This window comes from Coregonus clupeaformis, unplaced genomic scaffold (genome assembly GCF_020615455.1).
Source record: "Coregonus clupeaformis isolate EN_2021a unplaced genomic scaffold, ASM2061545v1 scaf1085, whole genome shotgun sequence".
In the NCBI taxonomy this organism is placed as follows: domain Eukaryota; kingdom Metazoa; phylum Chordata; class Actinopteri; order Salmoniformes; family Salmonidae; genus Coregonus; species Coregonus clupeaformis.
Genome location: NW_025534539.1, coordinates 73,751 through 88,897, shown reverse-complemented (window position 1 = coordinate 88,897; position 15,147 = coordinate 73,751). Strand labels below are relative to the sequence as shown.

At 43.3% G+C, this 15,147-nt stretch overlaps 1 protein-coding gene and 1 long non-coding RNA gene across 2 annotated transcripts in view; both read right to left on the bottom strand.

Moving 5' to 3' along the window:
* LOC121547839 (adhesion G-protein coupled receptor G7-like) overlaps positions 1-15,147 on the bottom strand; it is an 89,617-nt gene that overhangs the window by 16,424 nt on the left and 58,046 nt on the right. Inside the window, exons 2-8 of the mRNA XM_045217506.1 lie at positions 9,495-9,608; positions 9,019-9,188; positions 8,584-8,736; positions 6,215-6,327; positions 6,087-6,161; positions 5,500-5,831; positions 5,178-5,259 (exon numbers count right to left, since the gene is read on the bottom strand). Of these exons, the coding sequence (XP_045073441.1) occupies positions 5,178-5,259; positions 5,500-5,831; positions 6,087-6,161; positions 6,215-6,327; positions 8,584-8,736; positions 9,019-9,036 (773 nt within the window). The 5' untranslated portion in view covers positions 9,037-9,188; positions 9,495-9,608. The remainder of the gene's footprint in view (positions 1-5,177; positions 5,260-5,499; positions 5,832-6,086; positions 6,162-6,214; positions 6,328-8,583; positions 8,737-9,018; positions 9,189-9,494; positions 9,609-15,147) is intronic.
* On the bottom strand, positions 1,578-2,819 carry LOC123486238. The gene is made up of 3 exons (XR_006659298.1): positions 2,706-2,819; positions 2,244-2,403; positions 1,578-1,997 (listed from the first exon to the last, which is right to left on the bottom strand). It is a non-coding gene; the product is annotated as an uncharacterized LOC123486238 (long non-coding RNA).

Sequence of the window (15,147 nt, the reverse complement as noted above, 5' to 3'; positions counted from 1 at the left end):
CTGTGCCTTCTATGAGCCGGACGACACTGTAATCGCTACTCCTTCTTTCAAGCGGGCTATCATGTGCCTTTTACTGAGGAGTGGCTTCCGTCTGCAGGGATGGTTGTCCTTCTGGAAGGTTCTCCCATCTCCACAGAATAACTCTGGAGCTCTGTCAGAATGACCACCGGGTTCTTGGTCACCTCCCTCACCAAGGCCCTTCTCTCCCAATTGCTCAGTTTGGCCAGGCGGCCAGCTCCAGAAAGAGTCTTTGTGGTTCCAAACTTCTTCCATTTAAGAATGATGGAGGCCACTGTCTTCTTGGAGACCTTCAATGCTGCAGAAATGTTTTGCATTCTTTCTCAACCTTTCATACCTCCCTCTGACATGCCTTCTTTCTTCCTCAGCCTTTCATACCTCCCCATGACATGCCTGGTTTAGTCCTCATCCTTTCATACCTCCTTCTGACATGCCTGTTTTCTTCCTCAGCCTTTCATACCTCCCTCTGACATGCCTGCTTTCTTCCTCAGCCTTTCATACCTCCCTCTGACATGCCTGCTTTCTTCCTCAGCCTTTCATACCTCCTTCTGACATTCCTGCTTTCTTCCTCAGCCTTTCATACCTCCCTCTGACATGCCTGCTTTCTTCCTCAGCCTTTCATACCTCCCTCTGACATGCCTGCTTTCTTCCTGAGCCTTTCATACCTCCCTCTGACATGCCTGCTTTCTTCCTGAGCCTTTCATACCTCCCTCTGACATGTCTGTTTTCTTCCTCAGCCTTTCATACCTCCCTCTGACATGCCTGGTTTCTTCCTCAGCCTTTCATACCACCCCCTGACATACCTGCTTTCTTCCTCAGCCTTTCATACCTCCCTCTGACATGCCTGCTTTCTTCCCTCTCCTGAGCCTGTCATACCTCCTTGATCTCTGGCTGGCGAACCCTCTCATCCTTGCTGTCCCGCAGCATCAGAGCCTGACCTGCTTTGTTGCCTTGTACTACCACAGATGTAATTGGCAGCTGGAGCTTGTTGCCTGAGCTATATAGGCTGGTGGAGCAGAAGCTTTGTAGCCCTTTCCTGCAGTCAATGACCAAAAGTGCCCTCTTTGGCCTCATGGGTGGAATGTTATTAATCATTTCATAATTAATACGTTTTTCATTTTATGAGGATGAAAATCTGGTGTTTCTATGTCAAACAGTTTTGTTATATTTCAGTCTTCTGTGATGTATATAAAGTGTAATATTAGGATGGAAACTCAAAATGGCATAGATTTCAACTCTATATCTGGCATTGTACAGGTGTCTTCTTTTTTTAAGCCCATAACCATGTGTGTGTGGTGTATACTTTTGTTTGAAGGTAGATTTGTTACCAACCAAGAATCACTCTGTGTGACCCTGATTTAGCCCACTGCAGTAAAAGGTTCATACATTTTAAGTGCGGCCTTGGTAAAGAACGAACGTGGCCCGCAGGGAAAATTATGTAGTTTGACATCCCTAGGCTACACTGTCTAAAGATATTTTCTGGGATATTGTGTAAAGTAGTGTAATTTCTCACAAAAAATACTGAAACAAACATTCGATTCAAAGAGAATAATCACAGTTTTATTCAAAACAGTTATATTTCAAAAAACACATACAGTATGTATATACAGTATGTGCATAGCCCAAAAATCCTTGGACAACACAACTTCTGAGGGAATTTACAGTAAAAATACATTGATACAAAATGGTGTGTATTATTCTGTATATTATAGGAAATAGTGGCGGTATATGAGATATTTTCCAACAGAGGTTGAACTTGCAGCCCATCAGTTAGATGTCTGTGAGGAACAAGGTGGAAATGACAGATCAGTGTCCAGCTGTGTGTATGATTCTACTTTTTCACTTTGCTCGCCTCGCCATAGACTGAACTTCTTGGTGTGAAGAGGGATCCCAGCGCTTGAGACAGATTTCAAAGCACTTGACATCGTTTTCTTGACAATTGCTGTTCTTGCTGTGAACAGAATGAAAACCTGCAAGCCCTGTGGAGCGAAAACAAAAACACAAAGACATAATCAAGTATTTTCAGGAATAAACACGTACAAACAAAAGGTAGCGTTTCTATAAAGAGCAGCAGAATTTATTAATGTTTAGTAGCTGTCTAGTTTTCAATCATGTCTGGATTCTGTGGTACAATAGTACACTAGTATTTATATTTAACATTTTAGTCATTTAGCAGACTCTCTTATCCAGAGCGACTTACAGTAGTGAGTGCATACATTTACTACCTGAGTGGTGGTGAGTACACAGAAGGAGATGTTGAGTATGGTGTACATGGTCTGGTTCTGTGTAATGAGCAACAGATAGCCCAGGATCCAGGAGAGACCGAGCACCACAGCCAGAGAAAAGCTACTGAGGAATTTCTTCTTCATCGATGTGTGTCTTGTACTGGGAAATATAACCAACATGCTTATAGATTGCTATCATAGACTGCTGTAATGCTGTGGTATAAGTAACATTATGCTTCCAATGACTGAGTGGGTTAGAGAATGGTGCTCATCAAATAGTATGATTTGCTTACTAATGACTGAATTAATAATAAAAAAAAGCATGCATTTTATTTATAAAAAGTTTTAATTGAAAGACAATACAAAATTAACAAGCTCATTAGTAGGCATTTAAAATCAAGACTGATCTTAATGACTACAACGTTCTACTTTGCGCCCCCAAAATGCCCCCATTAATGTTACCTGGTTATATGTGGGTTGGTCTTGGATGTGGTAACTACAAAATATACCAACACCACCATGTTGAAGATAAGCATGAACGCCACAGGGATCAGGAACCCCCAAAACATTGGCAGCTTGAAGTCAAAGTCTCCCCTCTGATCGAGGGCAGCAAGCCAGCAACTGAAAGGTCAAATGAATGAGTTAGAGAGTGGGACTTTTTGACAGACAAAACAGGACACCAGTGATTTGAATAATGTGGTATAAAGTAAACATGGTGGGTGGCATAAGTAAACAAGAAACCTTTCAACACAATGGATCATTCTTTTTTTTAACTTTTATTCTCTTTGCCATCGTTAAAAAGAACATTGACAGGGAAAAACCTTTTACAGTATGAGTTATAACATTTTATACAGCAATTGCCCCACATATATATTGGTAGTACAGTACAGTATAATACAATAGAGTTCAGTTCAGTTCATGTGAGCGATATCCATCACTTCCAGCTCGTGGCATCAGCCAATCAGACTGTTCCCATGCACCCCACACTCTGCCCATGCACTGACCATGCACCCTGTGATTGGTCAGATGCTCCAAGCTAGCCCAGCACTGGCTAGTCGGGTCCGCTGCATGCACTTTCTAGCGTATCAGTATTAGCCGGGCCTGAACTGTGTTTTTTCCAGTGTCAGAGCGCGGGTAGACATGTGTGCATGGGATGCGTGATTACAAAAATCATCCCTATGTGCATCTTCTCCTGTGTGTGAATAAAGTTCCTGTGTGTGTTAACTCTTGGACTGCCTTACTCTCTCTCTCACCGGGGCGGTATCAGTGGGTCACAAACCAGGAAATACAGTGAGGGAAAAAAGTATTTGATCCCCTGCTGATTTTGTATGTTTGCCCACTGACAAAGACATGATTTTAATGGTAGGTTTACTTGAACAGTGAGAGACAGAATAACAACAAAGAAATCCAGAAAAACACATGTCAAAAATGTTATAAATTGATTTGCATTTTAATGAGGGAAATAAGTATTTGACCCCTCTGCAAAACATGACTTAGTACTTGGTGGCAAAACCCTTTTTGGCAATCACAGAGGTCAGACGTTTCTTGTAGTTGGCCACCAGGTTTGCACTAATCTCAGGAGGGATTTTGTCCCACTCGTCTTTGCAGATCTTCTCCAAGTCATTAAGGTTTCGAGGCTGACGTTTGGCAACTCGAACCTTCAGCTCCCTCCACAGATTTTCTATGGGATTAAGGTCTGGAGACTGGCTAGGCCACTCCAGGACCTTAATGTGCTTCTTCTTGAGCCACTCCTTTGTTGCCTTGGCCGTGTGTTTTGGGTCATTGTCATGCTGGAATACCCATCCACGACCCATTTTCAATGCCCTGGCTGAGGGAAGGAGGTTCTCACCCAAGATTTGACGGTACATGGCCCCGTCCATCGTCCCTTTGATGCGGTGAAGTTGTCCTGTCCCCTTAGCAGAAAAACACCCCCAAAGCATAATGTTTCCACCTCCATGTTTGACGGTGGGGATGGTGTTCTTGGGGTCATAGGCAGTATTCCTCCTCCTCCAAACATGGCGAGTTGTGTTGATGCCAAAGAGCTCGATTTTGGTCTCATCTGACCACAACACTTTCACCCAGTTCTCCTCTGAATCATTCAGATGTTCATTGGCAAACTTCAGACGGGCCTGTATATGTGCTTTCTTGAGCAGGGGGACCTTGCGGGCGCTGCAGGATTTCAGTCCTTCACGGCGTAGTGTGTTACCAATTGTTTTCTTGGTGACTATGGTCCCAGCTGCCTCCCGTGTAGTTCTGGGCTGATTCCTCACCGTTCTCATTATCATTGCAACTCCACGAGGTGAGATCTTGCATGGAGCCCCAGGCCGAGGGAGATTGACAGTTCTTTTGTGTTTCTTCCATTTGCGAATAATCGCACCAACTGGTGTCACCTTCTCACCAAGCTGCTTGGCGATGGTCTTGTAGCCCATTCCAGCCTTGTGTAGGTCTACAATCTTGTCCCTGACATCCTTGGAGAGCTCTTTGGTCTTGGCCATGGTGGAGAGTTTGGAATCTGATTGATTGATTGCTTCTGTGGACAGGTGTCTTTTATACAGGTAACAAGCTGAAATTAGGAGCACTCCCTTTTAAGAGTGTGCTCCTAATCTCAGCTCGATTACCTGTATAAAAGACACCTGGGAGCCAGAAATCTTTCTGATTGAAAGGGGTCAAATACTTATTTCAATTTATAACATTTTTGACATGCGTTTTTCTGGATTTTTGTTTTGTTATTTTGTCTCTCACTGTTCAAATAAACCTACCATTAAAATTATAGACTGATCATTTCTTTGTCAGTGGGCAAACGTACAAAATCAGCAGGGGATCAAATACTTTTTTCCCCTCACTGTATGTTGAGCCGGGTCGCTCAAGTACACTATAGTACAATACAATACAGTATAGTAAAGTATAGTATAGTAAAATACGGTATTGACTCACAATTCCTCCTGCCTGTAACCCAGTGGATCATCCACTCTATAACTAATTCCTAAGGTGAGGGCCACCACAACCGCAGGCAGTCCTAAAAGACAGAGAATGTTGTTGTTATTTCCTGGTAGATTAGCATGCAGACATATACAGATTATATACTACACATACATCCTCTAAAGACATAACATCACCATACAAGTTGCTTTGAAGTTCTATTTTAGGCTAAATAAAATATAACCTAGCATTCGTTTTGGTTCAAGGAGCCCAGGGCTAATGCCAGCCAAAGCTTCTGAAACAACTAAATACTTTATTTTTCTCCAAGCTGTCCTACCCCATCCGATGGCCACGGTACAGGCTGTGAAGTGTGATGGGCTGGTGGCCAGGCTGTTTCTGATCATCAGGAAGACATGTGTGGCGTACAGCGTGTTCCAGTTGAACGTCCCCAACAGGAAGTACTGCAGCAGGACTGTGACTGCAGTACAGGGGCCTCTGTCCCGCTCTGTGTGTGTGTCAGACGGGGGGAGAATGTTGTCCTCCTGTATTTCAGGTTTCTCCAGCTGTTTATGAGGGTTGTCCACTCCCAACACGAAGAGGAGGGTGAAGATCAGGAGACACACGCAGACGCTCACTAAGAGGACAGTTGGGTTGGTTTTGCGTGATTTCCTGGGGATAGGTGATAGACAACACTATGTTAGGGAAGTTAGATCCCTTGCTATGGATGTGTTGGTTCATTAATAGTGGGTTTCATAATGGTTTCACCTATCAAGTCGTGTTGGATCAGACAAAGGGCTTCTTTACACTATTGAGATGCACCCAATTTGTTGAATTGGTTCTGGAATACTGTAGGATCTTACCGGGTCACGATCTGGAATGTTATTGTATATTTAGAATTGGTTCTGGAACCATGTGGGATCTTACCTGGTTGCAATCTGGAATGTTATTGTATATTTAGAAATGGTTCTGGAAGCCTGTAGGATCTTACTTGGTTGCGATCTGGAATGTTATTGTATATTTAGAAATGGTTCTGGAACCCTGTAGGATCTTACCTGGTTGCGATCTGGAATGTTATTGTTAAACTCAACCCTATGATGGACATGGAGCATCCCAATGTGGTGATCCAGTTTAGAACTTCAGCGTATTTAAAATCATTCCTGAATGACTGTAGAAAGAAAAGAAAAAAGAAAAATTCAACACTAAGTTTGTCACAGTCATACTGTATAAAGTCATCTCCCTCATGTGTCTGGATATGCTGATGTAAACTATAGGTCAGCGGTTCCCACACTAGGGGTCGCGACCTGATGTGGGTTCGCCTGATATGAAAATGGGATCGCAGGAGAATTTTCAAAATCATTAAAAAAAATATATATATATATATAATAGTAATTTGTATAAAATATTATAATATTGTCTTTGTATCTCAAAATCATTGTAATGTGGTTAACCTTAAATCTAAATGAAAATTATTCAAATCTAAAACATAAAATTCAACCAGAGAGCAAAATTCAACCAGAGAGCGCCCTTAGATCGTGGGAAAAGGCCGCACTTGACAGCTCCACTTGAATCATTCCCACTTAAGATGACCACATTTAAAATACACAAATACGGGACAACAGGATGATTTTGCGGGACAGTGTAACCTACCCTATACCTAATTTAGAAATAGGCCAATGTATCATCGCTGTCAATTGTGAATGATAATTCTTCACGTTTAATTTTTTTGCCCGCACTATAAAAACGGTTATGTCTGTCTGCTAATACAGGACTAGTAAAGGCCCAATGCACTACTTTAGTGAAAATATGTATTATTATTATTTTGTCATTGTGATTTTTCAGGAGGTGCTGCAGCACTCTACTTCCCACTGCTATGATTATATCTTTCAGTCTAATGTGGCTATTTACCTACTTTTCTAGCTCTTTGTAAGTAGTTAGGAGGCCTAATTATGAGATATTGTTGAACTTGCAGCCAATCAATTAGATGTTTTATACAATCTGAGAGTAACAAGGTGGAAATTAACTGTCATGAGCGCAATGTGACTGCAAGAGACAGGTTGGAATGTCTGACTGAAATACTGGACAAATCAAACGTTTTTTCTACAATTGGTGGCGTTTGAATTTGTTGATAAAATGCGGGACATGATTGTTTAGTTGCGGGACAAAGGGCCAAAATGCGGGACTGTCCCGCACAATCTGGGACATGTGGTCACCCTATTCCCAGGTGAATGGCTAGGCCCACTACAGAATGAAACCACACACTATTTCAGAGATATTACCGCCACAATCAATATGGTGAAAACAAGGTGTGGGGATACCGAGGCGCAGAAACACTAATCAATACCTTTGTCAGATAACACTGTAAAATGAAGAATTTATGCTATAGCTAGCAATCCAAATGAAACCTACAGAACCACTCAAATACTCCCCAGCTTTTGCTTTCCAAATGGACGTTAGTTGTGAGGGCCGAGATGCCCATGCATATTATTTTGTTCGCTACCTGTCGGGGGATGCTATTCACGAGGACGTATTGTTCTGTCTCACGATTCTCAAGCATGAAACTGTACAGAGGATGCGCTGCATGGCTATACTGAAGAAAAACAGATTCCATGGTAACGAATGGTAAAAAAAAAAAAAAAAAGACCTGACTTTCTGTGTAATGAAAAGAAAATGTGTCTCCTTCCCTTTGTAACTGACATATTTGGGAAACTGAACGAACTGAAAGCAAGCATGCGTGGGGAAATACAAAAACATTCTACAGGTGAGTGACCGAATCAGTGGATTCAGAGGAAAGACTTCTTATTGGAGAGAAATCTGTTTGACTGTGATCCTGCCTCAGTTGACATGCCTGTAAGTGAAATCGAAAGCTTATCGAGCCGTCATATGACCGAATAATGCAGATAACGCATTTTGGTTCCTCACTCAAAGGGAATACCCTGCCGTCTCCTTCTGAGCATTAAAACTCATGGTACCCTTTGCCCGCTAATATCTGTGTGAGGCTGGATTTAGTGCACTCGTCTGCATTAAAACCAAATATCGATCCAGGTTGGAAGTGACAGCAGAGATGAGGTGCACACTGTCAACCACACCCCCTGACTTTGAGAAGCTCCGACGCGACATGCATCATCACCATCTCATTAGAGATATTAATGTCAGACCACGTTGCTATTGACTGTCATAGCCCCACATTAAAAGTATGTGATGATGAGTTGAGAATACAATCAGAAATACTGTTAGAATGTTTTGCAATTAACTGTCATAATAAAAAAGTAAACATAGGCTCTTAATTACAAAAAAACTAATTCACATGTTTGGGGTCATGAGAGTTTTCAGATGGTGACGTGGGCCAAAAAAAGTTTGGGAACCCCTTCCATAGGTCAAAGTGTGGTCAGTTAAAGGGAGATGAAGGCAGCTAGCTACTCACCATAAGCACAGCGAAGTTAGTGGTGTGATTACAGAAACATTGCAGGCCGTCTTCTGAGTGGTTGACTTTGGAGCAGCCATAGGTGCTCCAGTCTTTCAACGTGTAGTTCCACCACACGCAGGCAAAGTCATAGAGGGAGGCGTTGGGGACAGCCTGAGAAGTGAGAACAGAAACAAACTCACTGTAAAATGGAAAACTTAGATCAGGGGTGTCAAACTCATTCTAGTGTCTGCTGGTTTTTGGTTTTTCCTTTCAATTTAAGACCTAGACAATCAGATGAGGGGAGTTCCTTACAAGGGAGGAGCGAAAACCCACAGCCACTCGACCCTCCGTGGAATGAGTTTGACACGTGACTTAGATAATGGAAAACTTCCCACTACGGTTCCCAGAGAATTTGGACCACTATGTGTTTATTGAGTCCAAGATAAATCTTACTGTGGGCTTGAAGAGCATCTCAACATGCAACCCAGACACTTGTCCCAGGTTAGCAGAGATGACTCTTCTGCTGGTTCCTGAAGAAGCTGTGAATGCCCTGGACCTGAAGAACCGGTCGTTTTGGTAGAGCACAAAACCAATGGAGTAGTTTGTGTTTTTATTACGTAAATCTGAGTGGAGTGAGGGAGAAAGAGAGTGAGAGGGGGAGAGAGAAAGAGAGGGGGAGGAGAGAGAGAGAGATTGGTGTTCATCTCAGGACTTCCTATACATGAGTAGCTTGACTTTGCCTTGTAGACCTATCGTGGAAGACACATTACTTCTCAATAGTTCACTTATCCATATCCCATGTGACTCAATTTGGCATTGCTGACCTGATTTTGGCGACCACAACGAGTAGTTAAGTGCTCTCGGTGAAAGCGCTACAAGGAAATTGAAGCTTGAGTATATATACTGTTTGCATACCAACATTGGCTCACCTGGTGTGAATTTTATGACAATCTGGACATCGGTAGCACCTCCTTTGTCAGCTATCAGTTCAGAGGTATTGGTGTTGAGATTAATTCTGTCGGCCACAAAATTACCAGAACTTCCTGGAGAAGGAGATTAATTTGATTTATAAATTTAAAGAGGAACAATATAGTGTTCCTTCTGCACTTGTCCGTAGTACAGGCCTCCTGTAGCTCAGTTGGTAGAGCATGGTGCTATTACGAAAAATGTATGCACTCACTAACTGGAAGTCGCTCTGGATAAGAGCGTCTGCTAAAATGACTAAAATGTACAACAAATCAAATCCATACCAAACCTTATTATCAACAAAAATTTAAATAAATTTTCCAGTCTGTCAACACGGATATAAACTATCACTTTAAATGCCAGTATGTAGGTTCACTAGCAGTCCCACCCACCAGTCAGAGCAGTAAACTGGATCCCTACTGTGTCACTTGGTACTTGGACAGACTGGACTACCAGGTTGGGCTGAACCACCAAGGACACATTATTCTGCTGGTACAGGGAAAACTCCTCCAGGGTCTCTGTGAGGCTGGGAGAGAAACACAGAAAAACATTAGTTTACATGCACCCATGCAGACACGCACAGAGACACACGTACACACATAAACTCAAACATATGTAGAAACACATACACACACCTCTGGACAGCGTCTCTCTCCTGTGTACTCTCCTCACTGGCATTCAGTAGCTGACTGATGGTAGTTACAGCTGCCACTGCGATGTCCTGCAACATGATCAAAACCAGGGAATGACCCTCAAGTGTTCAAATCACTAATAACAACCTCACGTTTCTCTCCAGAACATGTCATAGTCACAACTTGATTCCAAAAGATGTTATACCTCTGTGATATTTGCAGACTGAAGCAGAGTGTTAGCTATCTGAGCTGCTGTGGTGATGTTGTCAGCTGATAGCAGCTCTGGTTGGGAGGTCAGGATCTGAGTAATGAAGGCTAGCTGTGCTAAATCACCTGAACTGCTGGAGATCTGAATAGGGAGAGAGAATGATTTTTATTTATTTTATTTCTGTATTGTTTTTCAACAGAACATTGTATAAGTGGTAGCAACATGCTGACCTGTGAGTACATTGGGATATTAAAATTGCCAATACTAACTATGTGGCTCAGTTGGTAGAGAATGGCACTTGCAATGCCAAGGTTGTGGGTTCAATTCCCACACGGCAAAAGTATGAAAATGTATGCACTCACTACTGTAAGTCGCTCTGGATAAGAGCGCCTGCTAAATGACTAAATGTAAAAATATAATGTAATCTAAAACACAATAAATAAAAAAAGAATGTTCCTCATCAACTGTTAAGCAGAATAAAGGAACAGAATACATGAGCTGAAGGTAAAAGCCAGTTGTTACTGATCTTCAAACTGTAAGATCGACTCCTCATAATGATAACTGTAACTGACCCAAAGAAAGAAGAACGCATAATCGAGACTGGTCATAAATCAGGATCATAAGAATATTGACTTACATTTCCTTGAATGTCACTGAGGGTCAATTCACACTGCAGCTCCTGAGGAGGACCAAACATCGGAGAGCCAGTGTCATTCAAACATCTTGCTGAGGCTTCTGGTAAACCGGCTGGAGGAACCAAGACAAAAAGATACTCAAGATTTTGTGTTACCTAATGCAACATTAATTAGAACTGTAACAGATTAATACATTTTTGTCATTTTAGGTGAATAAAAGTAACATACCACTGGTTGTCTCCTCACCACACAATTGTTCTGAATAAGCAGACCAGCCAACCGTTGTTCTTGGGAAGGATAAATCAGCAATGATGGTGGAATTACAGAAATTCCCTATCGAAGTAAAATGCATTTCAACATGGACCAAATGTATGACTGCAAACATGAAATGTACATTCTGAATGTGAGATCCAGGGAATAGTGGTGTGTACTGTGCATGTGAGATCCAGGGTTAGGAGTAGTGAAGTGGTGTGTACTGTGAATGTGAGATCCAGGGTTAGGAGTAGTGTACTGTGACCGTGAGTTCCAGGGTTAGGAGTAGTGAAGTGGTGTGTACTGTGAATGTGAGATCCAGGGTTAGGAGTAGTGTAGTGGTGTGTACTGTGAATGTGAGATCCAGGGTTAGGTATAGTAGTGTAGTGGTGTGTACTGTGAATGTGAGATCCAGGGTTAGGTATAGTAGTGTAGTATTGTGGAGTGGAGTCTGAATGTGAGATCGAGGGTTAGGTATAGTGTAAGGGTGTGGATGTACCCTCTGAACAGGTCTCTCCGGTCCAATCATCAGGACAGATACAGACTCCACTCTGCAGCTCACCACCATTGATACAGACCAGAGGAGGGATTGTGGCAGTAGAGGTGGTGGTGGGGAGACTGGTACTGGTGATAGGGATAGAGGTAGGGTTACCAGTAGTTGGAAGTCCAGTAGCATTTCGGTAACCAGTAGTTGGAGGGTCAGGGGTTAAAGGGGCAGCAGTAGTTGGAGGGTCAGGGGTTAAAGGGGCAGCAGTAGTTGGAGGGTCAGGGGTTAAAGGGGCAGCAGTAGTTGGAGGGTCAGGGGTTAAAGGGGCAGTAGTAGCTGGAGGGTCAGGGGTTAACGGGGCAGCAGTAGTTGGAGGGTCAGGGGTTAAAGGGGCAGCAGTAGTTGGAGGGTCAGGGGTTAAAGGGGCAGTAGTAGCTGGAGGGTCAGGGGTTAACGGGGCAGCAGTAGTTGGAGGGTCAGGGGTTAAAGGGGCAGCAGTAGTTGGAGGGTCAGGGGTTAAAGGGGCAGTAGTAGCTGGAGGGTCAGGGGTTAACGGGGCAGCAGTAGTTGGAGGGTCAGGGGTTAAAGGGGCAGTAGTAGCTGGAGGGTCAGGGGTTAACGGGGCAGCAGTAGTTGGAGGGTCAGGGGTTAAAGGGGCAGTAGTAGCTGGAGGGTCAGGGGTTAACGGGGCAGCAGTAGTTGGAGGGTCAGGGGTTAACGGGGCAGCAGTAGTTGGAGGGTCAGGGGTTAACGGGGCAGCAGTAGTTGGAGGGTCAGGGGTTAACGGGGCAGTAGTAGCTGGAGGGTCAGGGGTTAAAGGGGCAGTAGTAGCTGGAGGGTCAGGGGTTAAAGGGGCAGCAGTAGTTGGAGGGTCAGGGGTTAAAGGGGCAGTAGTAGCTGGAGGGTCAGGGGTTAAAGGGGCAGTAGTAGCTGGAGGGTCAGGGGTTAAAGGGGCAGCAGTAGTTGGAGGGTCAGGGGTTAAAGGGGCAGCAGTAGTTGGAGGGTCAGGGGTTAAAGGGGCAGTAGTAGCTGGAGTAGTTAAGTCAATGGTGGTTGGAACGGCAGAGGATGTGGTGAGATCCCCCTGTAGCAAAGAGACTGCCCAAAAAATTTAAATAACTCTGTAAACCACATAAACAAGGGTACATAGTGTCAGTTGCTATAAGCTTAGGATATGATCCAGACTGTTCCAGTTTCATTGTGTCTGCACCAGTGTAGAAATGTTTTCTACTGTACTTTATGAGAGAAAGAAGTCATTATCACTGCCAATTAACAGTTGATAGCAAAGGCTACTCTGTTATCAAATGTATCTAAGACCTGACAGTAGTCTATTCACCATCAAGTGTCTGCATAAAAAAAAGTCTGAAACAATGTCTTCGTAGACACTAACATATCCTTCGCAGCAAAAGGACCAAACATCAGTCAATCGCTGACTAAAAACTCAACTTTAAAATCCATAAACCAAACTGTAAATACTCTAAGGTCACATATTGGATATAATCAATAGATAAGTTAAATGCATCATACATCTTTGCACATCGTAAGTGAAAGCAATTTTCCTACACAGTTCTCAATCACACAAGAAAATTAACAACAGCATCATACACTGAGTATACCAAACATTAGGAACACCCCACCCCCACCCCCCCTTTGACCTCAGAACAGCCTCAATTCATCAGGGCATGGACTCTACAAGGTGTCGAAAGCATTCCACAAGGATGCTGGCCCATGTTGACTCCAATGCTTCCCACAATTGTGTCAAGTTGGCTGGAAGGTTGGCGAATCATTCTTGATACACACGGGAAACTGCTGAGTGTAAAAAACCCAGCAGCGTTGCAGTTCTTGACACAAACCGGCACCTACTACCATACACCGTTCAAAGGCACTTAAATATTTTGTCTTGCCCATTCACCTTCTGAATGGAACACAAACACAATCCGTGTCTCAACTGTCTCAAGGCTTAAACATCCTTATTTAAACTGTCTCCTCCCCTTCATCTACATTGATTGAAGTGGATTTAACAATTTACATCAATAAGGGATAATAGCTTTCACCTGGATTCACCTGGCCAGTCTATGTCACGGAAAGAGCAGGTGTTCTTAATGTTTTGTACACTCAGTGTACATCTGAACATCTTAAATCACCCTGAATAAATCAAATATAGAGCAAGTCTTACCTGTAGCAAAGACAGCCATAATCCATAGCTCCTTCATCTCTGCCATTTAAAGGCATGCAGTGTAAGTAGACTGCACATTATTAGGACGTCTGTTGGTCTTATACTGCTTTTCACCTGTTACAGAGTTTGCAGTGACATGCAGATACCAGTTAATGATTTACTATTGAAATTAAGGGGAAAGTACTGTACATTGGCTCCAACACAACCTATGTTGTCCACAGGATCAGTAAAGACAATGACACAAATTCTTTGAAAATAGATCAGATATGACAGGATGAATAAAATGGATACACATGGATAGATACTGTGAGGACCAGCCAACCAATAGCACTGCCCTTCTCTATGCAAAACATTCTTAGTTTCAGCTGGGAAGGTACAGTACATATTTTGTTAAACAGACCAACTTTTTTGCACTAGAGCATGTGTAATTAGATTTTTTTAAAGCAATGGAACTGGCTTGGAGGTCTGGATTAGAATTTGAGGGCACTAGAGGGTATACTTCTCTAGAATAACGTTTCCTAAACTCGGTCCTGGGGTAGGAAGTGAGTTTCACAAACTGGGTGTGGGTAGAAAATTCCACTTAAAGCCCCCAAAAGGCTAGGGCCGGCTCTGGCTGCATGTGTGGGAGCCATTGCGGCCCTCCTGATGAGTTCAGATTTGTTGTGGTCCCCAACCCTATCAAAGTTGTCCATCACTGGTCTAGTGGGAGTTTCTACCATATTCATTATTAAATACCCCCGTAGATGAGCTGCGCTATGCAGAAGAGCCCAGCACTGGTCATGGAGATCACCAGGTAGCTGATGTTGTTTTTGGGCAGGGCCATGAAGCTGAAGAGGGAGGGGATGATACTGAGCAGGTAGGGGTACTCCCACTGGTAGGGAGCAGCCACCACGCTGTGGGACACCAGGTTCAGCTGGCTCACCGTCACCTGGGCAGCTAAGAGGAGCCAGATCATGTGCACATAAAAAAGGGCAGACGAGCCATGTCAGCCCTTCGCTCACTGTTACCAGTCAGTGTATATCCTGAGAACCCTCTGCTAATGCCAAACATGAGGGACGGTTCGAACACAACAGCTCACTGAGATGTGATGACTTACTCTGACTCTAACCGACATGCAAAATAGAAGTTTGCAGTCCAACAAAGGTGCATGGCCCTAATGAAGGCTCAAAGGCTGAACTCTTTGTTTTTTATAAAAAATAAACACTTTTTATTGAACTGACATTTTC